The 26,176-nt window shown below is 50.0% G+C and overlaps 1 protein-coding gene across 1 annotated transcript; it reads left to right on the forward strand.

Annotated features, from left to right (window-relative positions):
* Positions 1 to 19,434: 19,434 nt before the first annotated feature.
* SPON2 (spondin 2) lies at positions 19,435 to 25,417 on the forward strand (the record flags this gene model as incomplete). The annotated part of the gene is made up of 5 exons (XM_080697138.1): positions 19,435 to 19,657; positions 20,374 to 20,597; positions 20,670 to 20,861; positions 21,681 to 21,855; positions 25,233 to 25,417. The coding sequence occupies 5 exons, from the start codon at positions 19,435 to 19,437 to the stop codon at positions 25,415 to 25,417; spliced, it is 999 nt and encodes a 332-aa protein (XP_080553264.1).
* Positions 25,418 to 26,176: the final 759 nt, after the last annotated feature.

Here is a 26,176-nt window from a genome sequence, read left to right on the forward strand (position 1 = left end):
ACAGTACCACAAAATAAATAAATAATAAATAAATAATAAATAAATAATAAATAAATAAATAAACATCTTCCATTTTGTGAGACTTTTTTCTCATTATTGTCTTTTATGCACAAATACTTTAATTTCCATGAGACCCACTTTGTCTATTTTTCTTTTGTTGCCTGTGCTTTTGATGTCCTATCCAAGAAATCACTGCCAATCCAGTGTTGTAGGTTTTACCTTATGTTCCTTCATGAGATTTATAGTTTTAGGTGTTATATGTATGTTGTTGGTCCATTTTGAGTTAATTTTTGTGGATGGTGTAAAGGCACCACTTCGTTCTTTTACATGTGGATATATAGTTTTCTTAACATCATTTGTTGAAAAGCCTGTTCTTTCCTTCATTTAATTGGTTTTGATTCCTTTGTCCAAAAATCATTTGACCATATATGAAAAGCTTTATTTCTGGGCTCTCTATTCCACTGACCTATATGAATTCTTACTACTGTATTCTTGATTTCTACAGCTTTGTGATACATATACTGCATTACCAGATTGTTGATTGCTGCAACTTGGCAGTTTTGAAGTCAGAAGCATGAGTCTTTTAGCTTTATTCTTTTTTTCAAGATTGTTTTGTCAGATCAGAGTCCCTTGAGATTCCGCACGAATGTTTGTATGAGTTTTTATATTTCTGTAAAAGTTTTATTGAGATTTTGTAGGATTGCATTAAATTGGTAGATCACTCTGGATAATATGAACAAACTTAGAATTATCCAATGAACTTCCATTTAATTATGCATTTGTGTATGTGTTTGGCATGGTATTGAACTCAGGTGTGTACTACATGAGCTGAACCCCTGGCCCAATTTTATTTTGAAACAGGGTCTCACTAAATTTCCAAGGCTGGGCTTGAACATGCAATCCTCTTGTCTTTGCTTCCCAACTACTGGGATTATAGGTGTGCAACACCGTATCTAGCTCTAATTATGTCTTCTTTAGTATCTTTCAGAAATGTTTGTAGTTTCCATTGTATAAGTCTTTTACTACTGTGGTTAATTCCTAAGTATCTTATTTTAAAAAATACTTAAGTACAAGGCTGGTTCTGGGGCCTCCGAGGCCGGGATCAGAGCCTGCCGAGGGGTGAGGCTGGTGCCAGGGCCAGCGAAGCCAGGATTGGAGCCTGCCAAGGAGTTAGGCTGGTGCTGGGGCCAGCAAGGCCAGGACTGGGGCCTGCCATGAGGCAAGGCTGGTGCAAGGGCCTTCGAGGCCGGGAACGGAGCCTGCCAAGGGGTTAGGCCAGTGCCAGGACCAGCAAGGCTGGGACTGGGGCTTGCTGTGAGGCAAGGCCAGTGCAGGGGCCTTCGAAACTGGTATCAGAGCCTGCTGAGGGGTTAGGCCGGTGCCAGGGCCAGCAAAGCTGGGACTGGGGTCTGATGTGAGGCAAGGCTGGTGCTGGGGCCTCCGAGGCCGGGATCGGAGACTGCTGAGGGGTGAGGACGGTGCTGGAGCCAGCAAGGCCGGGACCAGGGCCTGCCATGAGGCAAGGCTGGTGATGAGGCCTCTAAGGCTGGGATTGGAGCCTGCCGAGGGGTTAGGCCAGTGCGGGGGCCAGCAAGGCTGGGACCGGAGCCTGCTGTGAGGCAAGGCCGGTGCTGGGGCCTCTGAGGCCAGGATCGGAGCCTGCCAAGGGGTGAGGCCAGTGCCAGTGCCAGCAAAGCCGGGATCTGAGCCAGCCGTGAGGCAAGGCTGGGGCAGGGGCCTTCGAGGTCAGGATCAGAGCCTACCGAGGGGCTCGACCAGTGCTGGGGCCAGCAAGGCTGGGACCGGGGCCTGCCATGAGGCATGGCTGGTGCTGGAGCCGCCGAGGCCGGGACTGGAGACTGCTGATGGGTGAGGCCGGTGCCGGGACCAGCCTGGCCAGGATTGGGACCCGCTGTGAGGCAAGGCTGGAGCTGAGGCCTCTGAAGCTGGGATCGGAGCCTGCCGAGGGGTGAGGCCGGAGACTGGGCCAGCATGATGAGATTGAAGCCTGCCATGAGGCAAGGCCAGTGTTGGGGCCTCTGAGGCCGGGAATGGAGCCAGCGGAGGCGTGAGGCCAATCCCAGGGCCAGCGAGTTCAGGATTGGAGCCTGCTGTGAGGCAAGGCTGGTGCTGGGGCCTCTGAAGAAGGGATCGGAGCCTCTCGAGGGGTGAGGCCAGAGCCGGGGTCAGCAGGGCAGAGATTGGGGCTGCCATGAGGCAAGGTTGTTGCTGGAGCCAGCAAGGCCAACATCAGAGTCTGCCAGGGGGCAAGGCCGGTGGCAGGGCCTTCAGGAGCGGGAACGGAACTTGCAATATGGCATACACAGAGGAACATCACAGAAAATAGAAAATCTGATGCTTTTCCTAATATGCAAAAACTAGGAAGAAATGGGTAATGGGAGGAGAGCTAGTTGAAGAAAGGGCCCTATGGAAGAGCAATCAAGGTGACCAATCAGAGGGGATAGGATGGGGGAAGACGGAATCTCTTTAAAATGCATGATGTACATAAACAAATGTATCAAAGTTAATCACCAAATCAAGCTTGGGATCGAGGGAGGGGGAGGGAATGGAACGGGGACGGGATAAGGGCTAATTGGATGATATATGCTTGTATACCCTCACAAGTCTTATATTTCAATGTGATGTTTGACTACAATGCACCAATAAAAATATATTAAAAATACTTAAGTGAAATTATTTTCATAATTTCTTTTTCAGATCAATTAATATATAAAAATGCAACCAATTTTTGTGTATTGACTTTATATTCTAGTAATTTGCTGAATTCATTTTCATTCTACAGTTTAAGTGTGTGTGTTTATGTATATGTGCACATGTGTATAGTCTTTTTTTTTTAAGTACTAGGGATTGAACCCAGGAGTATTCTACCTCCTAGCTACACCCCCAACCCTACTTACTTATACTTTGTTGTTTGGAAACAGGGTCTTCCTAGAGTAGAGTCTCACTGCACTGCTGAAGCTGACCTCAAACCTGTGACCCTCCTGTCATAGCCTCCCAAGTACTGGGATTACAGGCATGTGCCACCACGCCTGGCTTATATGTATTTTAGAGTTTCTATATAAAAGATTTATTATCTGCAAACAACAAAAATCTAATTTCTTTATTTACAATTTAGATGCCTTTAATTTTCCTTGCCCAGTTATTGTAGCTGGATCTTCTGGTTCTATGTGGAATAGAAGTGGAGAAAGCAGGCCTCCATGCCTTGTTCTTGGTCTCCTCAGCCTTGCATCACTGAGATGTGTGATGCAGGTCTCACATGTGACTTTTATTACACTGATTAAGTTTCCTTATATTCCTAGGTTGTAAGAGGGTTTTAAAGATTATTATTATGAAAATACAGACTTTGTTAAATGCTTTTTTTTTTTTTGTGGTGGTACTGGGGTTCTTGGAGGCCCTTCTACCTCCAGGCTACACTCCCAGACCTATTTTTACATTTTTATTTGGAAACAGGGTCTTTTAAGCCAGCGCACATGGCTGGCTTCGAACCTGCGCGATCCTCCTGTCTCTGCCTCCCAAGCGTGGGGATTACCACGCCCAGCCAGTTAAATGCTTTTTGTGCACAAGTTAAAATCATGTGAAATTTTCCCACATTCTATCAGTAGGGTGTATTATATTGATCTGTTTCCATGGATCCTGGCATTCCAAAATTAAATCACACTTAGTCATGGTGTATAATTCTCTTAAGATGCTGTGGAATTTGGATTTTTACATCTATATTCTTCAGGGATAACAGCCTGTGTTTTACTTTTCTTGTAGTATCTTTATCTGGATTTAGTATAAGAGTAATGCTGGCCTCATAAACAAGTTGGGAAATGTTCCTTCCTCTTCAAATTTTTGGAAAATTTGAGGATTGGTACAACGTTTTTAAATGTTTGGTAGAATTAAGCAATGAAGTCCCCAGATCCAGGCTTGTCTTTGATGGGAGACTTTTTACTACTAACTCAAACTCCACACCAGCAATAGGTCTCTTCAGATTTTCTATTTCTTCATGATTTAGTCTTGGTTTGGTGTTTCTATAAAATTGTCAGTTTCATTGAGACTATCCAATTTATTGGCCTTCAACCATTCTTAGTACTCTCATAATCCTTTTTATTTCTACAGAATCAGTAATAATGTCTCACTTTCATCACTGATTTTGGTAGTTTGAGTCTTCTCCCTTTCTTACTATAGCTAACCAAAGGTTAGTCAATTTTGCTGGTGTTTTCAAAGAACCAGCTTTTGGTTCTGTTGACGTTCTCTATTGCTTTTCTGTGATCTACTTCATTGATCTTCACTTTAATCTTGAGTATTTTTTCCTCTAGTTAGCTTTCAGTTTAGTCTGTTCTTTTTCTAGTTACTTATTTGTAAAGTCAGGATTGTATAAAGTTAAGTTGCAATTTGAAAATTTTCTAATTTTAATATAACTGTTTATAGATATTAATCTCCTCACAACTGTTTTCATTTTCTCATAGGTTTTGATGCATTCTGTTTTCATTTTCATTCAGCTCCAAGTGTTTTCTTATTCCTTTGTGACTTCTACTTTGACCTGTTGGCTGCGTAAGAGTGTGTCAACTTCCATAAATTTGTGAAATTTCCAGTTTCACTTGTTAGTTCCCCTTATTGAAAACAGATTGTATGTTATATGCCCTTTTAAAACAATTGAAGCCAGGCATGGTGGTGCACACTTGTAATCCTAGTACTTGGGAGACTGAGGCTGAAGAATCGCAGGTTCAAGGACAGCCTCAGCAATTTAGTGAGGCTCACAGCAACCCAGTGAGACCTTGTTTCCAAATAGAATATAAAATCGGTCTGGGGATATAGCTCAAAGGTAGAATGCCTCTGGTTTCAATTCCCAGAACCACAAAAACAACAAAAAACGATTGAAGCTTGTGTCCTAATCTATAGTCGAATCTGGAAAATGTCCTATGTGTGCCGGGCGTGGTAGCGCACGCTTGTAATTCCAGTACTTGGAAGGCTGAGATGGGTTTGTGACCAGCCTCAGGTACTTAATGAGGCCCTCTGCAGCTTAGTGAGCCCCTGCTTCAAAATAAAGAATAAAATCAGGCTGGGGATGTAGCTCAGAGATAATATGCCCCTGGGTTCAATCTTTAGTACTGAAAAAAAAAAAAAGTTCTATGTGTGCATGAGAAGAATGGCATGCTGTTGCTAGGTATGGTATTCTGTGAAGTCTGTAGGTCTAGTTGGGTCATTTGTAAAGGTCCTGTGTCCTTACTTATCTTCTGTCTACCCGCTTTTTATTTACTTATTTATTTTTGGTGGTACTAGAGGTGGAACCCAGGGACTTTCTACCTCTGGGTTATACTCCCAGACCTATTTTATATTTTATTTGGAAACGGGGTCTCACTAAGTTGCTGAGAGCCCAAGTAGCTGAGGCTGGCTTTGAACCTGTGAGATCCTCCTGTCTCAGCTTCCCAAACACTGGGATTACAAGTGTGCGACGCCATGCCTGGCTTCTGTCTACCCCCTTTTCAGGATACAATACTGAAGTCTTTATTAGTATTTATTCCTTCAATTTGATCAACTTTTTTTTTTTTTTGGTGGTATTGGGAATGGAACCCAGGGGCTTTCTACCTCCAAGATACACCCCCAGCCATAGTTTTTCTTTATTTCAAAACAGGATCTCTGAGTTGCAGAGGGTCTCACTAAGTAGTTGAGGCTATCTGTGAACCGCAATCCTCCTGTCTCAGCCTACCAAATGCTGGGATTATAAGCGTGTACCACCACTCCCAGTTTATTATTTTATTTTATTTATTTATTTATTTATTTTTGTGTGTGGTACTGGGATTCCTGGAAGCCCTTCTACCTCCGGGCTACACTCCCAGCCCTGTTTTTATTTTTGGAAACAGGGTCTCTTAAGCCAGCGTGGCTGGCTTCGAACCTGCGTGATCCTCCTGTCTCCGCCTCCCAAGCGCGGGGATTACAAACGTGAACTACCACTCCCAGCTTATTCATTATTTTAAAGCAGGGTCTCACTAAGTTGCAGAGGGCCTCCCTGAGTAGCTGAGGCTGGCCACAAACCCAGATCCTCCTGTCTCTGCCTCCCAAGCGCGGGGATTACAAGCGTGCGCCACCACGCCCGGCTCCCTGCTATCTTTTGATTACTATTTACATGGAATATCTTTTTCTATCTCTTCACTAATCAATCTGTTTGTATTTTTCATATGTGATGTCATTGTAGATAGCATGTAGTTGGATCAAGTTGCTTTGTACATTCTGTGAACCTTTGCCTTTTTTTTTTTTTTTGGTGGTACTGGGGTTCCTGGAAGCCCTTCTACCTCCGGGCTACACTCCCAGACCTATTTTTTTTTTACATTTTTGTTTGGAAACAGGGTCTCCTAAGCCAGCACGCGCGGCTGGCTTCGAACCTGCACGATCCTCCTGTCTCTGCCTCCCAAGCGCAGGGATTACAAGCGTGCGCCACCACACCCGGCCTGAACCTTTGCCTTTTAATTAGAAAGTTTGGTCCATTTTCATTTAAAGTACTTACTGGGAAGGAAGCACTTCTGTCATTTTGTTACCTCTGTGTGTGTGTGTGTGTGTGTGTAGGGGGATATTGAGGATTGAACCCAGGGTGTGTTCTACCTCTGAGCTACATTCCCTGACCTATTTTATTGTTTATCTTGAAACAGGGTTTCACGAAGTTGCTGAGGCTGTCTGTGAAGCTGAGATCCTCCTGTCAGCCTCCCAAATACTGAGAGAATAGGTGTGCACAACTCTGCCTATCATGACTTTTTGTGTATTTCCTGCATTATTGTCTTCTTTGTGTTTACTTTCTCACGGAAATTCCTAACTCTTCCTCACTTCCTTTGTGTCTACTCTGGTGTTTTCCGTGTGGTGACCATGGGAATGCACGTAGCATTCTAAAGTTACAGTACTCTAACTAATCTGAAACCACAGCAGTTTAACGTCGTAAGACACAAACTGCTCTTCCTCTCCATCTCTGCCTCTTTCAGTTGTTGATGCCACAGACTTATGTCTTCATACACTGTGTACTTAAAAATATAGCTTGTGCTTTAAAAAGCCAATGGTCTCTTAGATTATGTTCAAAATAAAATGTGGAGTTATAAACCAAAGCTACAATGTTAATTTTGATTAATTAATTTATTTATTTTTGCGGTACTGGGGATGGAACCCAGGGGCATTCTCCCTCCAAGCTGCACCCCCAGTCCTATTTTTTATTCTTTATTTTGAAATAGAGTCTCACTGAGTTGTGAAGGGCCTCACTAAGTAGCTGAGGCTGTCCACAAACCATGATTTTCTTGTCTCAGCCTCCCAGTGCTGGGGTTATAAGCATGCCCACTACGCATACATAGTTACAGGCCACTGTTATAATGTTAACTCTCACAAGTGCCCTGTATTTACTTTCACAAGTCCTGTCTTCAGTTCCCAGGTGCCCTTCCTGCAACACTGCAGGCCTGATGCTGCAGCCGGGCGAGTGGTGATGGATGCCCTCAGCTGTTGCTCAGATCTGCCTTTGGTTCCCTCTAGTGAATTTTCATCTTTATTATTGCACTTTTCAGCTCCAGAATTTCCTTTTTCCCCTTAGAAAGAAAGGCAGCTAGAAAGCCAGCGACTGGGTCTAATAACGCCCTAACTCTGCGAGTCAGGCCCTCCTTCCCCAAGGCTCGCTGGCTCTTGCTGCTGCTCATGTGCTACTGAATCTGTTGTGGCCGTATCCATGAGGATCTGTGGCAGGTGCAGATTCAAGGTCTCAGGCCTTTTATGGACCTTTCCCTGGGCAGACAGTCACTTCTTAACCTTTCCCACATTATGTGGCTGCTTCTGAATATCCTACTAGTCTTTAACGTTTGACTCCATAAAGGGAAAAAAGAGAAAAATGAAGAGGGAGGAAGGGCACTGGCACTCTAAAGTCCTCAAAGTCATTTCAGCTGGGCTGAGGGGAGCTGCAGCAACCAGTGGAGACAGAATGGCAACTGGCCTCTCTGCCGCTCTGTGACCAGAAGCAGCAGTCATGGGCCAGAGCACAGACCGGCAGACTTGGAGGACAGGGTCTTTTTTTTTTTTTTGTACTAGGATTTGAACCCAGGGCATTCTACCTCTAGGCCACACCTCTTGTCCTTTTGTTGTTGTTGTTAATTTGTTTTGAAATAGGATCTCACTAAGTTGCTGAGGCTGGCCTTGAACTTGTGATCCTCTTGTCTCAGCCTACCAAGTACTGGCATTACAGGTGTACCACTATGCCTGGTGACAGGGGTCCCGCAAATCAAGTGCAAACTGCTCCAGGAATACATGTCCAGTTGCCTGTCATGCGACTGATGGTGTCATATTAAAGCTATTACATGGAAATTAACTGCAGTTTACTGCAAGCCTTTTCTAGGAATTCACAGGCATTCAACAGGCTGCAGGGTTCCAAAGTAGTTACATCAGCATATTCTCCAGCACAGCTGTGGTTCCTGGTGCTCCGGCCCCACCAGAACCTTCTCCATTCTGTCTTCTCCATGTCCTATCCAATGACTGTAAATGATGTTAGTCAGCTTTCATGAGGAAAAAAAACCTCAAAAAAGATCTGTTTTGGCTGACAGTTTCAAAGAGTTGAGTATGTGGCTGGTGGGCTCCACTGCTCTGACCAAGGCAAGGCAAAACAGCATGGCTGAGGGTGTGGTGTTGAGATCTGCTCACCTCATGGTGTCCAGAAAGCAGAGGGAAGCAGGCTAAGACAAGACACAGTCCCCAAAGGGCCACTCCTTCAATTCTGTCCCTCCTCTTACAGTCGCCTCCAGTTCCAACAGTCCATTTGAGTTATGGAGTCTTAATGGATTGACCCATGGATGAGATCAGAGCTCACGATCCAATGACCTCCCTGAAGCCCCACCTCTGAACACTGCTGCACTGGACCAGCCTTCAACACATGAGGCTCTGGGGACATTTCAGAGTCAAACCATAACGGTACTTTCTTTCTTCATGTGGGTTTAAGTTACTGTCTCATGTTGTTTTAGTCTAGAATCCTTCCTTTAGTATTTCTTGTAGGGTAGATTTCCTAATGATAAATCCAGGTTTTGATTACCTGGAAATAACTTAATACCTCCTTCCTTTCTGAAGGGTAGTCTTCTCCGTTATAGACTTCTTGGGGGACAATAGCTCTTTTCCTCCTTGCACGTCACCCACTGCCTACTGCCCTCTGTGGTTTATGTGAGTAGTCAGGCCTCGGCTCCAGTTGAGGGACCCTCACCTGTGAAGGGTTGCTTCTCTCTTGCGGCTTTCGAGATCCTTTGCGACTGACTTTGACTGTTTAGTTATAATGGGCCTCAGTATAGATCCTTTTGCCTGCTCCTTACTTAGAATTGGCTGGGTAGATCTTGGATGTGCAGGCTGTTTTTCATCAGCTTTGGGAAGTTTCAGCTATTATTTTCTCAAATGTCTTTCCATCCCGTCTCCCTCTCTTCCTGGGACTTCAATTATGTAACTGTTCATGTGTTTGGTGGTGGACCACATTTCTGAATCTTGTTCATTTTTTACCATTTTCTTTTCTTTCCCAGCCTGGATAATATGAATTGACCCTATTTCCTTTTTGTGGACTCTTCTGCCTGCTCAAATTGTTTGTTGAGCCCCTCTAGTGAACTTTTCGATCCAATTATAGTTCTCAACTCCAGGATTCTTAAATCCAGTCCTCCTTTTTAATTTTTACTTTTTAGTGGTATCTCTATTTGCTGAACATCACTCTGTGTCTATGTCTGTGTGGTACTGGGGGTTGAATTCTGAGGTGTTCTACCTCTGCGCTACACCCCCAGCCCTATTTTAAATTTTAAACAGGGCCTCACTAATTGACTGAGGCTGGCCTTGAAACGGCAATCCTCCTGTCTCTGAATCCCATGTACTGGGATTATAGGCATGTGCCACCACTTCTGGCTGAAAATCACTGTTATACTTTATTTAGACATGGCTCCCTATTGTTCTTTAAACATGCTTCAGACTGTTAAAAAACAAAACAAACCTTCTCTGGTATGTCCAACATCTGGACTTCCTCAGTGACAGTCTATATTGATCACGTTCTTCCTGCTACGTACGGGCCATATTCCCATGTTTTCCCATGGCTCATAATTTCTGGTACTACAATTTCTCATAATACTAAAATATGGCAGCTCTGGATATCAAATTATCCCCACCCCTCAGGGTTTATTGCTGTTTGTTTGTTGTAATTTATTTAGAGGCTTTCTGAATTCTGTAAAATCTGTATTCTTTGTCATGTGTGGCCATTAAGTCTCTCCTTAATCAGTGGTCAGTTAATCATTGGACTAAGAGTTCCTTAAATGCCTGGAACCAGTAAATCTCTCAGCTCTCCATGTATGTTGGGGCATATTTTTGATACTGAGTCAGGCAGTTAATGACTCTACATTAGCCCTCACTTCTTTTTTAAAAAATATCTTTTTATTGGTGCATTATAGTCAAACATCACAATGGAATACAAGACTTGTGAGAATATCCAAGCACATATCATCCAATTAGCCTTTATCCAATCCCCATCCCACTCCCTCCCTCTCCCTCAATTCCATGCTTGATTTAGTGATTAACTTTGATATATTTATGTACATCATGTGTTTTAAAGAGATTCCATCTTCTCCCATCCCATCCCCTCTGATTGGGTCACCTTAATTGCTTCTCCATAGGGCCCTTTCTTCAACTAGATTTCCTCCTATTACCCATTTCTTCCTAGTTTTTGCATATCAGGGAAAGCATCTGATTTTTAATTTTCTGTGATATTTCTCTGTGTATACCACATTGCAAGTTCTGATTCCACTCTTGAAGGCACCAGCACCAGCCTGGCCACCCGGCAGACTCTGATCCCAGCCTTGCTGGCTCTAGCACAGGCCTTGCCTCATGGCAGGCTCCAATTCCAGCCTCGGAGGCCCCTGCACTGGCCTTGCCTTAAGGCAAGCTCCTATCCCAGCCTTGCTGACCCCAGCACCAGCCTCACTGCATGGCAGGCTCCTATCCTGGCCTCGTTGGCCCCAGCACCGGCCTCACTCCTCGGCAGGCTCCAATCCTGGACTCTTAGGGAGGCCCGAGCACCGGCCTTGCCTCACAGCAGGCCCCAATCCCAGCCTCACTGGCCCCAGCACCAGCCTCACCCCTCGGCAGGCTCCGATCCCATCCCAGCCTCACTGGTCCCAGCACCAACCTCACCGCTCGGCAGGCTTTGATCTTGGCCTCCGAGGCCCAGCACCGGCCTCGCTTCATGGCAGGCTCCCAGACTGGTCTTGCCTTATGGTAGGCTCTGATCCCGGCCTCACTGGCCCTGGCACTGGCCTAGCTGCCTGACAGGCTCTGATCCTGGTCTCAGAGGCCCCGGCACAGGCCTTGCTGTGCATCGGGCTCTGGTCTCTGTCACTATGAGCAGGTCGTCTACAGATGTTCCTCCTCCTCCTCCTCCTCCTCCTCCTCCTCCTCCTCCTCCTCCTTCTTCTTTCCTCCTCCTCCTCATCCCCCTCCTCCTCCTTCTTTTTTACTGGAGTTCCTGGAAACCTTTCTACCTCCAGGCTACACTCCCGGAGACCTATTTTTTTTTATATTTTTATTTCGAAACAAGGTCTCTTAAGCCAGCAAGGCTGGCCTCGAGCCTGGGCAATCCTCCTGTCTCCACCTCCCAAGCACAGGGATTACAAGTGTATGCCACCACGCCCGGCGTTTTTCAATTTTTTTTTTTAATATGAGAGAGCAGTACATGTCTTTTGTGAAAGCTGGGACCCCAAATACCTAGTGGTAACGAGCCTTGTCTTCCCTCCAAAGGCAGAGGTCCACAAGTTCACTTTGGAGATCAGGCTCTGCTGCTCCATGTGCACCCTGGCCTCCTGCTCTGCACAGAGGAGCACGGTGGCCATGAGGGCTGTCTCCCAGAACACGCAGCGTGGCACCCCATCCCGGCTATGCGGAGCTCCCTCTGATAGATACCCCCAAACCCTTTTACCACTTAGCATGTTGTCCAGAATTCCCAAGCTTGTGTGGCAGGAGCAGTCTACTTTTGGGGAGATTTCCTCAAAAGTTCAAGGTAGATCTGGACTGGATCTCTGTGATTATAAGTGTGTACCACCACATCTGGCTTGGCACCATGTTTGACTTAAAGGGGCTATTCCAGATGCTTTTCTCTGGATCATAAACACCCTCACCTCCCTTCATTACTGACTTCCTTTCAGGGTACCATCACTGCTTTAAATAAAACCTCTTACATCTCTCCATTTTTGCTTTTTTATGTGAATGTATTTCATGCAAGGAAGACCTGACTTGCTGCCATATGATATTCATACTGAGGAGAAACTCCACTCAGGAAACCTTCATTGAGAGAGTTCTCAGAAGTCCTTACTCTGCCATTTTTTTGCTGAGAACCCAGCATCTTATTGTGAAAGAAGAGACACTATACTATTGAAAATTGACAGGCCCACATTTTGAAAGGTAGGCTGTTGCACAGTGGAGAATTCTGTAGAGCAGAAAGCACCTGCAGTCCTCCTCCCAGGTCTGTGCTCACCAGGCATGGCTGCCTCCTTGTGAGGTCGGCAGTGCCGCTGTGCTAGCTTGGGAAGGAAGGGGGGCTGCATTCACCAAGTCTCTTGCAAGCTAGGCTTGGTCTCAGTGGTCACAGCACAGAGGTGGGCCAGCTGGGTGCGGCCCCACTTTGCATTAGCAATAAGCTAAGATGAGCAGATGGGAACGGGTGCTGTGGCTCAGCTTACTTCTACCTTCCTTCTATGTACTCTCCCAGATTTCAGCGGCCATGAAGCAGAACCTAGAAGTTAGTTTCTGGACCCATTGCAGACTTTGAATCAGAACTGCTCAGTGAAACCTGGCCCTGAATGGAGGCCATCAGTAGGAGGGAGACAGTGCAGGGCCACCTATGGGTAGGTTCCTGAGTAGGCAGGACCAGCAGCCTACCTGCTCTGCAGCTCTGAAGATGGTCCCCCAAAGCCCCATCCAGGGTCTGCCTTCAGCTTGCTAAGGAGAGCCACTTAATGCTCCATAGCTAGTCCCTACCTGCTTATTCTGGTAGGAATGGACTTCCTGGTTAAAAATAAAACCACGGTATTCACTTTCACAGCACATATAATAAAAATGGGATGGTAACAGAGACTAGCATGGTCCCTGCACAAGGATGACACACAAATTTGTGAAGTATCCACATTTTTAAATCTGGGCAGCTGGGCGTGGTGATGCACGCTTGTAATTCCAGCACTAGGGAGGTGTAGACTGGAGGATGGCGGTTCACGGACAGCCTCAGCTACTTAGCAAGACCCTTCGCAACTCAGTGAGACCCTGTTTTTAAAAAAATACACTGCTGGGCATGGTAGCATATGCTTGTAATCCCTGTGCTTGGGAGGCGGAGACAGGAGGATCGCGCTGGTTTGGAGCCAGCCTCGCTGGCTTAAGAGACCCTGTTTCCAAATTAAAAAAAAAAAAAAAAAAAAAAAAATATATATATATATATATATATATATATATATATATATATATATAATAGGTCTGGGAGTGTAGCCGGAGATAGAAGAGCTTCCAGGAACCCTAGTACCACCAAAAAAAAACAAAAACAAAAAACAACAACACTAAAAATAGGGCTGGGGGTATAGCTCAGAGGTACAATGCCCCTGGTTCCATCTCCAGAACTGAAAAAAAAAAAAAAAAAAAGTGAGCATGGCAGTTCACTCAACCCCTGTAATCCCAGTACTTGGAGGCCAGGACAAGAGGATTGCAAGCTTGAGGCCAGCCTGAGCAAGGTAATGAGACCCTGTCTCAAAGAATAAAAAGGGCTGGTAGGTAGAAGAGTTGCAAGTGCAGAGCAGGCTGGGGGCCCCCTAGGGAGAGCCAGAGAGGCTGAGAGGAAGGGAAGGGGGTGCTGGAGGGCGAGCCAGACCTCATGGCCCCATTCCCGGACATAAAGGCATTCGGGGTCGGGCAGCCTTTAGAAAGTCTGTGCACAGAGATTATGCTTGACAGAAGCCAGCCCCTGGGTAACTGTCTGTTGAGTGAGCGAATGAGCAAACGGGTGTGCGCCTGCGTGGGCTGGTATGTGTGGTGTCTGTGGGTGTTTTTAACTTTGTGCAGGACCCCCCTGGGCAGCCAGACACGCCGCCTTCAGAAGACAGCTTATCCCAAGGGTGGGGATTCGGAGACTGAGTCAGCAGATGTGGCTTGGGAGCTGGGCTCTGGCCAGGTAAGGCCTGGGGGCCTGTGCCCCACCCCAGGGAGGGGCTGGGGCAAGCTCTCAGAGTCCTTGCTATACTAGGCCTAGAGGACCGCTCCCCTGCCAGGATCCACACAGGAAGGTAAGTAGGCCTGCCATCCCTGGCTGGAACCCCATTAGCCCTGGGCACTGGGCCCCGGTCCTGTGGAGCCGAGTGTGATGACCAAATGGGGTCAGGGAGGAAAGGGGCCTGAGCAAGCATTCCTGTGTGCGCCTGCTCTACTCGCCCACAAACATGCTCTCGGTATCCCACACCCGCCTGCACAGACCCAAATTGAGCAGCATAAGCCCCAACCTTGGGGAGGGAACTTTGGAACACTAAATATTTGCCTAGAAGTCCACCATTAGCAATTTCTTTGGGTTAACAGAAACCTTTCACAAATTGCTAGCTGGGTGTGGTGGTACATACCTATAATCCCAGTACTTGGGGGGCTGAGACAGGAGGGTCACAGCTTCCAGACCAGCCTTAGTGACTTAGTGAGAACCTGTTTCAAATTAAAAAATAAAATAGGGTCTGGCGTGTAGCTTGGAGGCAGAATGTCCCAACTCCCCTGGGGTTCAATCCCTCAGTAAAAGGGGAGGCGAGCCATACCCTGGAAGTATGCCTGTCAACTACTCACACTAGACACCAAGCAGAGTTACGACAGGGGTGGAAGGGGCTGGGCAGATGCCAGGGAAATGGGCAGACAGAGAACACACTGCCCTGCAGCCACAGCTACCCACGCCCCCTGGAAACCAGCTCAGGCTGGTGGCGACATGACCCCCAGAAAGGGCCTGTCCCTGAGGGCCCCCAGTACTCGTGTCTGTCAACAAAGACAACTTTGTTTATGTGGTACTGGATATTAAATCCCAGCATGTTCTATCTCTGAGCTATATCTCCAGCCCTATTTTATTTTTTAACCTTAAAATAGGGTCTATGTTTCTGAGGGTCTTGCTAAACAGCCGAGGGTGGTCTTGAACCTGTAATCCTCCTGTCTCAGCCTCACAAATACAGGGATTACAGGCATGTACCACCATACCAAGCTCAATAAATCAAACTTTTATTGTTTTCTTTGGGCACTGGGGTTTGAATCCAGGGGAATTCTTCCCCTGAGCTATCCCCCAGCTCTATTTTATTATTTTGAAACAGAATCTCACTAAGTTTCTGAGGCTGGCCTTGAACCTACAAATCCAAGTGCTGGAATTACAGGTGTCTGGAGAAAATATCCTCTTCACCCAGACCCTGAAGCCTCAGGTCTATTGGGGTAGTTTCTCTGTCCCTATCTCTGAGGTGCAGGAGGTGCTTAACATACACTTAATGGATGAATCTGTCATGCGGTGGTGTGTTTCTGTGCACAGAGGAACTCTCATTTGTGGGGATACCTTGCCAAGTGTTACCTAGTGTTGTCTTCAGTGGGAGATAGACTATGGCACCTGGTTTACAGAGGAGGAGCCCGGGGTCAGAGAGCTTCCCAGTGAGTCCGTGAAGACAGTCATACCAGCTGACTCCCTCCTGCCAGGCTCCCTGCCTCAGCGCAGCACCAGCTCCACCTGGGATCCTAGCCCAGGGCAACACAAGGGGCCCCAGGCACTGCGACCACCTCTCCCCAACCTCCCTCTGTGCCCCTATGTGAGTGCAGCAGAGACCTTCCCACGTCCCATCATGTCCTTAGGTTTGCTCAGTTGGGGGTACCCTGCCACCTAAGGAAGTTCTTCTCTTGCCATCCCTCAAGTCCCCTGGGGAGGCCCCGCTGGAGGTATCCAGCCCCCCCCCCCCACTGCATGTCCTAATTGGAGCCTGAGTGCAGAGCCTTCCTGAGGTAGGTGGGCGCAGAGGGCTGGGAAATGAGTCTCCTGACACACTGGGGCTGCTACTACTGTCCCTCGAGTTCTGTAACATGGAGCCGACCTGAGGCCACTAAGAGACACGGGCGAGAACTGAACTGTGTCTGAGTGGGCCACAGCAGGAGCTGCCCCAGCAACCTCTGCTTCCTTGCAACCGTATTCCAGGCCCGTCCTCTTCTCCCTAAGCTCCAGCCCGGCCAGTCCCTTCTCCAAGGAGCCCGTGTTCCTTTTAGTGGGAAGTAGGCCCAGTATGCTCAATGATGCCAGTGCTGCTGCTCCCAGGTGCCAGGGTCACTGCTAGGAAGGTGTGTGCCCTCACATACACACACTGCACAAGCCCATGCCGCACTGCCAGCCCCTCCAGTGACTCAGTGCTCATCTCAGTCACCTCCCTCCCTGGAGCTCCACTGCCAACAGTGAGAGGCCTGACAAGGGGCCCTGTTCTAGTCCTGGGACACAAAGCAGGTGCAGAAGTGCTAGCCCAAGACTCTGCCAGAGAGAAGCCTCCAGATTAGATTTCAGTGTTGGTTTGAAACAGCAGAGAATCTCTGGGGCAGTGAGGTCAATGCCGCTTCCAGGAAAGCACCCTTTTACTTTCATTCTCTGATGCATGTACAGCGAAGTTTCCGCAGGCCTCGTCTGATGGCCACCTTTCGCCTGATAAGGTGAAAGCACTCTCCCCTTCCTGGTATCTATGCAAGGCTGCACTTTCTTCAAAGACATCAACCAAGAACTGGGTGTGGTGGTACATCCTTGTAATCCCAGTACTTGGGAGGCAGAGTCAGGAGGATAGCAGGTTCCCGGCCAGCCTCAGCTACTTAGTGAGACCCTCTACAATTCTGTTTCAAAATAAAGAAAAAGAGCTGGGCGTGGTGGCACACACTTGTAATCCCCGCGCTTGGGAGGTGGAGACAGGAGGATCATACAGGTTGGAAGCTAGCCTCAGCTACTTGGCAAGGCTCTCAGCAACTTAGTGAGACCCTGTTTCCAAATAAAATATAAAATAGGTCTGGGAGTGTAGTCCGGAGGTAGAAAAGCCCCTGGGGTCCACCTCTAGTACCACACACACACACACACACACACACACACACAAATAAATAAATAAAATAAAATAAAAAATAAAAAAATAGGGCTGGGGATGTGGCTTGGGCAGAGAATGCCTCTGGATTCAATCCCCAGTACCACACACACAAAAACAGTTTCATCATATTAATGGTAGATGGGGATATGATAGTACAGCTACCTTCTATTAAGCTAGATAATAAAAAGATTTGCACAAATACAGAACCATGCCATTTCTAATTTTGAAAAATAGCAACTGCTTTTTATAAAATATTGTTACTTTTGCTAACAGTGTAATCACTTTGTGTTATTTTGAAGTGAATTAATGTATTCTGAGCACTTGTTATGATTTAGAATGTGGCAAGCACCAGCAGATTAAACCCACACAAACACTCTTTGGTGACCTCAATGACTACGTTTTTTGGGTACTAGGGATTAAGCCCAGGAGCATTCTACCTCTAAGCTACATTCTCAGCCCTTTTTATGTTTTTGTTTTGAAACAGTCTTATTAGGTTCCTGAGAGTCTTGCTATATTATCGACACTTTCCTTAAACCTGTGATCCTCCTATCTCAGTCTCCCAAGTACTGGGATTCCAGTCATGAGCCACCACACCCAGCTTCAGTAACATTTAAGAGTGAAATGGAGTCCTGAGATCAAAAAGCTGGAGACTACTGACTTAGGATTTGTCTTTGGCGCTAGGGGCTGGAGTCAAACACTACTCACAGTGACTTCTCTGTGGTTGTGCTATTATTTGAAATACAGGTTACATCATTTGTTTTTGTTTGTATTCTATTCTTGTTGATTCTATTTATTCTTACTCCACCTCTGTTTGAATATGTAAAACGTTAACAGAGTTCCAAAAACCAGCATGCATTTTGTTGACGCTTGAAAGCTTCCTGAGCATTCTGATGAGCAAGGCGGGCAGGGAGACTGTAAGACTTCGCTGCTCTCCCTCCCTTCTCCGGCTCCTCGGCCTGGACGGGGCTCTGTAGATATTCTCTTGACACTGTGCAACAATAAACTCCAGAATCTCTCGGCTTGTCCTAAAGCAGGAGCAGTGACATGGGGGCCCAGGGCAGCCTTAGCCCTCTGCATGTGCCACACAGGCGGCCAGAGGACAGAGGCACACAACGTGGGTCCTTGGAGGGTGGCCCCCTTTCTGTGGCTCATCCTCGACCCCCTGAGCACTCACTCTGCCTGGTTCTGATTCCCTCTGGGAGAGACCAATCCCAGATGCCCCCTGGCCAGCGTGTGGGCCTCCTCGGCAATGCTGTGTAGATCCAGGCATGATGGGCAAGAGGCAGCTGTGTTTGGCTGGGATCCAGAGCCTTGACGTTGTGGATGCCACAGTGGACAGTCCTGGGCTTCTCGGTCCACCTCCCACTCTTCTGGCCGGGCCATGAGGTCACTGAGCACAGGGCTCCTTATGGCACCGTTTCAGTAGACACTGGGAGGGAGGGAGGGGAGGGAGGAGAAGAGAGGGGAGGGAGGAGGAGAGAGGGGAGGGAGGAGAAGAGACAAAGCCGCGGGCCAGCCAGGGCGGGGCAAGCTCTGCTGGAGCAGGTCAGCACTACAGTCAGCTCTGGGGAAGGCAGAGAGCAGCAGTCTCTGCTGTGCCAGGCAGAGGAAGCCTCTTTCTCCCTGGTCCGGGCAGTGGGTGCCACAAAGAGAGGGAGCTGGGGCCTCGCTGGCCAGCGGAAGGCAGCACCCTCGTGCATAAATGGCAGCTCTGGGCACTCACTGGGACCGGCCCATAGCCCCACATCCCAACTCCTGCCACCCCTGTCTGGTGAGTACCGCGTACCTAGGTCCTGGGGACATGCGGACCCAGAGAGGGCCCTGGCTTCCTGGGACCTTCCCCAGGCCCTGAAATCTGCAACCACACAGAAAGACCCACTCTGAGACTGGCTGCTGCCTAAGTTCTGCTGGTCCAGCCCTGAGCACGGGCAACATGTCAAGTTTACATGCCAGGTCCCGTGTTCCTGTACCTGGAGGCATGGTGGGGAGCCACTGTGAGGCATGTGCCTCCTGCATGCTGTGCCCCACTGCCGAGTAATCAGCCTTAGTGTGGCGTGTGAGCTCTGCACCCAGCAGCAGGGCGTGCAGCAATCCCGGCGGCTGTAAGCCTGCCAGTTACTCTGGGGTTCTGGCAGATGCACTGGCGGTTCAAAGGCACGCTTCACTTGGTGGTGGGGAGGTGTGGGAAAGCCTCAACAGGAGACTTTGGGGAGCAGGGGTATGCACGGGGTCTCACTAGGAGCCCTCTCTCATCTCTGGGTTGTACTGGCAGGGGCTTTTTGGAAGTAATGGTATCTGCTCTCCTCTCCCCCCGCTGCAGGTTATGGGAAACCCGAAGACAGCCACTGCCCTGGGCGGGGCTCTCTGGGCTCTTCTCCTTGCCTCGCTTGGCCCTGCTACTGGCCAGCTGCTGGGGGGAGAGTCCTTGTGCACTGCCCGGCCTCTGGCCAAATACAGTATCACCTTCACCGGCAAGTGGAGCCAGACAGCCTTCCCCAAGCAGTACCCATTGTTCCGGCCCCCTGCACAGTGGTCCTCGTTGCTGGGTAAGGGCAGCCCCCTTCCCTCCTCTTTCCAGGGCATGTTCAGTAGTGCCCCGACCTGTCTGGGAGGGCTCAGTACAGGGGACAGACCTGGGGCAACTGCATGGTGCTTAACCTGGCCCGCATGTCTCCCGGACCTAGGTACGCGGTACCCACCAGACAGGGGTGGCAGGCGTTGGGATGTGGGGCTATGGGCCGGTCCCAGTGAGTGCCCAGAGCTGCTAGTTATGCAAGAGGGTGCCGCCTCCTGCTGGCAGGCGAGGCCCCAGCTCCCTCTCTTTGTGACACACCACTGCCTGGCCCCAGAGAGAACAGACGGGACCAGGGAGAAAGAGGTCTCTTCTGCCTTAGGCACAGCAGAGACTGACAATGTGGGCACTCTCACAGCCAGCAGACTTCAATGCAAGAAATAGTTCCTAGTACCTACGGTGTGCCCGCCGGAGACACTGTGGGCTCTGGGAACGTGAAGGTCGAGGTGGCCAGGCAGGAGGAGGTTAGCTGGTCACCAGTCACCAAACCAGAACCTCCACCAATGCACAGATGCAGACCGCCACCACCTGTAAGTGACAGGAAGGATGTGGCTCCCTGCCTTTCAGCTGAGGGAGCGGATGCTTTGGAAGGAGGGATGTAGTGTCCACTTGGGGTGGTGGCCAGCTAGGATCCCAGCCTGGGACCTGCTACCCGTCCCAGCTGGCTCATGCAGCCTGGCTGTCACACAGGGGCAGCTCACAGCTCCGACTACAGCATGTGGAGAAAGAATGAGTATGTCAGCAATGGGCTGAGGGACTTTGCTGAGCGAGGCGAGGCCTGGGCCCTGATGAAAGAGATCGAGGCTGCTGGAGAGAAGCTCCAGAGCGTGCATGCAGTGTTCTCGGCCCCTGCTGTCCCCAGCGGCACGGGGCAGACCTCTGCGGAACTGGAGCTGCACCCCCGGCACTCGCTGGTAAGCTTTCCGCAGCCGGAGGGAGGGTGTGTCCCCAAAGCTGCAGTGGCTGAGCCTCCTGGCTGCACCCAGGTCTCCTTCGTGGTCCGCATTGTGCCCAGCCCCGACTGGTTTGTGGGCGTCGACAGTCTGAACCTGTGTGAGGGAGGCCGCTGGAAGGAGCAGGCTGCCCTGGACCTCTACCCCTACGACGCTGGGACCGACAGCGGCTTCACTTTCTCCTCACCCAACTTTGCGACCATTCCACAGGACACAGTGACTGAGGTGACCGACAGCCTCTCTCCCGGGCACGCCATGCTGTGCTGGAGTGCTCTGGAGCCCCCTCCCTAGAGTGGCAGGTGGAGGTGTGGCCAGCCCGGCTGGAGGGAGGGAGTGGGCAGAGCTTTCACCTACCAGGGGCAGGGCTCTGGTTTAGAGAACACCGTTTCTAATGCCCAGCTGGCAGCACTACAGGAAAGAAGCAAGATGCGGGGTCCTTCAGAGGTCCCCCTCCCTGGCCTCTGCTTCCAAGCCCCCATTTCGTGGGGCTGCTGAGCAGAGCACATGCATCCCTGCCTGGCCTGTGAGCCCACTGTGGGAGCACTGTCATGGTGGCCAGGCAGAGGACATGGCCAGACAATTCCCAGATGCCAGGCGCAGTGGCACATGCTGTAATTCTAGTAGTTGGGAGGCTGGCCCAGGAGGATTGCAGGTTTGCTGCCAAGCTCAGCTACTTAGTAAGGCTATCAGAAACTTAGTGAGACCCTGTTTCAAAATAAATAAAAATAGGGCTGGGAATGTAGCTCAGAGGTAGAATGTCCCTGGGTTTTATCCCCTGTACTCTAAAACAAACAAAAAACCCGAGAAAACTCACAAACAAACAAACAAACAAACAAACAAAAAACAAGCCAAAAGACCATTCCCAGGGCTCAGGGAGAAACCGTGGTGGGCATGTCTGGCAGTGCTGGGACTGGTGTCCCTTAGGTGAGGCCCAGGTTAGTTTCTTTTTCAAAACTGCCCTGTTGGATGCTGGTACTGCCCAGTGGGCCACACACATGTGAAGGTGGGCTCCCTGTGCCAACTCCTTTTCTTCGTCCACTCCAGATAACATCTTCTTCTCCCAGTCACCCAGCGAACTCATTCTACTACCCACGGCTGAAGTCTCTGCCTCCCATTGCCAGAGTGACCCTGGTGCGGCTCCGGCAGAGCCCCAGGGTCTTTGTCCCACCTGCCCTGGACCTGGCCAGCAGGGGCAATGAGATCGTGGACAGCTTCTCAGGTAATGTCCAGGTTTCCTATTCCTTGCACACCATGGTGAGCAGACTGGCAGAAAGGAGGTGGCCTAAGGCTCATAAAGTGAGCTGGACCCTCAGTTAACATGTGTGGCTCAGGGTGTCTTGGTGCTTAGATTTCAAGGCAAACTCAGGGTCTACTACTGCCCACACCGTGGGAGGAGAAGCCACAGCTGAGTATGTGTCCTGAGCCATGGGGCACGTGTCATCTGGTGACCACCATGGGGTTGAAAAAGCACCCTGTGTCAGGGCACCACCCTGAGCTCCACTCTGCCAGGCAGCCCTTGTGCTTTACAATCTAGAAGTATGAAGCCTCTCTTGCGTACCTGAGCACCACCACCGTGTGGCTCACAGAAACCTGAGTCTGAGCAATTATGAGGGAGGGGTCAGTCATAACATTTGTTATAAAATGTTGTTAAATTTCAAAGGTCTAGGACTTGGTGGATTCAAACATTAGAGATCTGAGTCTTCACAATATCTGCAGTTGGAAACAACTCACGCTATGACTCTGAGGAGAATAAGAAAGCATCATCAGAATGTGCCTAGAGTAGCATGTACATCACAGAGACGGGGGTGACAGGAGAGTCTGCTACACAGAGACGGGGGTGACAGGAGAGTCTGCTACACGGGGTCCCACCTGTCCACTCACTGACCTGGGGCGAAGGGTACAGGTGCAGGCGTCACCAGGCTGAGGCCAGAGCTGCCCCAGGGTTCCTGTGAGGAGCTGTGGCCAGCTCCCGGCCCTGCTAACAGGGGCTGCTGCAATGGGGAGGGCAGGAGTGAATGCCAGGCACTGATGACTACCTACTTAGCCTTCATGGGTGCCAACCAGAGATGGAGCAAGGGGGGGTGCACCCGAGGCTGGACATCGCAGTTCCTTCACTGCACAGAAGCCTAGCCAGTCAGGGACCCAGCAACCCTGGCATGGGAGTGGACAGAGTAACTGAGCAGTCCCGGAAGGTGTTCCCTGTCACAGACGCTGGGGTGGGGGCAGGGTGAGCTCCCCTTTGTTACGGAACTCAAGACTGAGCAAGAACTTAATTCAGTCCACCACCCAGGCACAATTTCAGTTTCCCATGAAAAGCTGGAGACAGACAAAATCTGGCCTGCCAAGAGCCTCAGTAGCAGCAGGCCTACTGGTTCTGACCTTGCTGGCCAGAGGAAAAGGAGGCTCAGGGCCGCCTCACACCTGGCATCTCAAGGCCAGGCAGGAGGGTGAGCTTGTGGCTAACATGCCGCACAGTGCCAGACACTGAAGACAGCTGGCCTCCTGGTGCCTCCTGCCCCTGCTTTCACAAGGCAGTGCTGCAGACTCTGGAGAGTGGCACCAATCCTCCCTACTTGGGCTTGGTTCCTGGCTCCTGTGTCTGAGTGGATGCACCATTTGGGTACTCAGGCATGTGTCATTTGCTTGTGGCCGTGGCCACACCCACAAACATGTGCCAGCTGGCAGGAAGAGCCACTTGTGGGCACACCAGTGGAGAGGTGCCATTGGCCCCACCAGGAGTGCCTAGCAACATGGACAGGGGGGTATGTGGTAGTCAGCCATGCCTGATCAGGGATGGAGGGGTAAAGCATGCTGGGAGCAAAGGAGACATTGTAGGGGAAGGGCAGGCCAGGGTGGGAGTGGACAGAAGTCATCAGTGAAGGCCTGGGGACTGCCGTGTGGAGCTGGTGATGGGGAGTCCTAGAGAATCCCGCCAAGAGAGCTGTCACTAGATGGGGAAGAATCAAGCTGAGTTCACTCCTTGTCCAGCATGCCAGGACATCTGAGGAGCACAAGCAACAGTGTGGTGCCCCTGCTCCTGATGTCTCCAAGGCATCCCAAGGCCCAAAGAAGGACCTGTGCCAAAGCCCTTCCCAGAGCCTCCTGCCCGCAGGCTGGCTCCTCACACCCACCCTGACTGACACTGCTCCATGTCTCATGGACCCTCAGTGCTCTTCCTGATGTCTGCTTTACTTCTCCCCCTGACCCCTGCCCGGGTGCGGGTGGGAGACAGAACCCTGTATCGCCCATGAGTCAGTCTCCTGCTCCTCTGGACTCCCTCAGGGGAGAGGCAGGCCTGGCCCGTGGCTGGCACCACACAGGATGCCCAACCAGGCCCATAATGTTTGTTTCCTGCTCCCATGCTGGGTGCCCTTGTCCTCAGGCCTCTGCCTCAGGGGCTGCTGCGAGCACCCATAACCATGCCAGGGGCTCCAGCGGCCCCACTTCACACCTGGAAAGTGACTCGGGCCTCCCAGATGCCATGTGGCTCACTCCAGGCTGGTTGCCCAAAGACTCCCCACTCAGGCAAGGTTCTTGTCTGTCTCTCTGAAGCCTCAGGGTCTTTGCAGATCCTGTCCTACTCTGTCTGCCACAAAAGAGGGCTACTCCAGGTATAGGTATGGCTGGAGGCACCAGAGCATTATAGGCACCATGCCCAGTGCCCCAACACACTGCACCACTCCTTCCTTCCTGAGTCCTTCCCACACTGTGACTTGTTTCTGGAATCCCCATCTTTGGGTTGCCACAGAGTTGGAAGCAGGCTGACTGAGGCCACCGCACCTGATGCTGACTGATGGTGTCAGAGTCCTCGTGTGCACTGCTGAGGCCAAGGTTGGCTCAGGACTTCTGCAGGGCAGCCCCACTCCCAGGCGACAGCTATGGAAAAATGCTGTGCCTGTGTCTGGTTTGGCATGTGGTATACATACATTTTGCTTTGGAAAAATGGAAATCTCTAGGTGGTTTACCATAACCCCAAATAGATGATTTTTAAATTTTTAAATATAACGGAAACAGTGGGACACAGAAAAAAAGAAAAACGATACTGAAAATGCCTGAGCCCGATGAGGACGAGTGGGAGGGGAGGCAGATCCCACGACCCAAAGGGCTTGCCAGCTTCCAGTCTTCAGAAATAAGTAACTACAGCTAGTGTAGCAGGAGGACTGAGTTGTGGGCCAAACATGCTCTGCCTCTGAGAAGGCTCCTACAACTGAACACTCTGTCCCCCTGATGGTTGGGTCCCCCGTGCCCCAGGCCTCAGGCTGCCAAGAGGCAGACTTAAGTTCATTTCCCAAAGCCCAGGACACTGCAGATTCAGCCTAGAAAGGTGCCACTCAACCATTTGCTGACCATTTAGTGACACCATCATGCAACTTTCTCTACAACCCTGCTGAGAAAAGCAAGCGCAGGCTCCCCTGGGGAGGCTGTCCTCAGGGTGGAGCGCACATGCACATGCACAGACACACACAGACACACACACACACACACAGCACACACACACACACACACACACACACACACACACACACACACACACACCTGGGACCTCCTGCTTCCTCCAAGCACTTCCTTATACGGTCTCCCCTCTGCTTGGTCTAGCTCCAGAAACACCGCTGGACTGCGAGGTTTCCCTGTGGTCGTCGTGGGGATTGTGTGGCGGTCCATGTGGGAAGCTGGGAGCTAAAAGAAGAACTCGCTATATCCGTGTCCAGCCTGCCAACAATGGGACCCCCTGCCCTGAGCTGGAAGAAGAGGACGAGTGTGTCCCTGACAACTGTGTCTGAATCTAGAGCCCACAGCCCTAGGGCCCACTGGCTTCAGGCTCGGGTCTGGGTCACACAGGGCCCAGGAAGCTCAGGGCAGGCAGGGCCAGAGGGCAAGGGCAGTGCTGTGACATTCTCAACTGCAGGCCGCTGACAGGCACTCCCTGCACTGCTCGGTGATAGGCAGGGGGACGTCTGTGAACAGGCTCCTTTCACAAGTATGGCAATCTTTGAGGCTCACGAGTCTCTGCTCTAAATTATGTCCTTTGTAATTTATTACTTTCCGGAGAGGCTGCCCTTGATGCAGAGAACATCCACACCAGCATTGAGTAAAAGGATGCTCCCCAAGCCCAGGACTCCTACACCCACACAGTTGCCAAATACCTCAGACCTGGTGTCCCCGGCTGCTGCTGCACCCACCCTGGTGCAAAGCTGCCACCCTTGCACTGCACGCTGGCCAAGCAGGGGCCACCACACAAGAAATAAATGAGGACAGGGCAGTTTCAGAAAATTGGAGTTTCATGTTACTGACCTCTGCATTTGAATAAAGGCTGTTCCTGACAAACACCGGGGCCCACCTCTGGACACTATGCAGGGAAGAGACATTTGAGTTTGCAAGGTGCCTGTGGCAACTGTGTCTATGGGGCTTGGGGCAGGTGCCTGGAGGTCCAAGAGGCCAGTGGTCAGTGCCAGAGAAACACAAAGGACAGAGCGCACTCATCCCACCAGCCAGATCACACTGCAGACAGGAGTGACAAGAAGCCAGGGTGGCACCCGAAG

Source organism: Muscardinus avellanarius (assembly GCF_963383645.1).
Source record: "Muscardinus avellanarius genome assembly, chromosome: 6".
NCBI lineage: Eukaryota > Metazoa > Chordata > Mammalia > Rodentia > Gliridae > Muscardinus > Muscardinus avellanarius.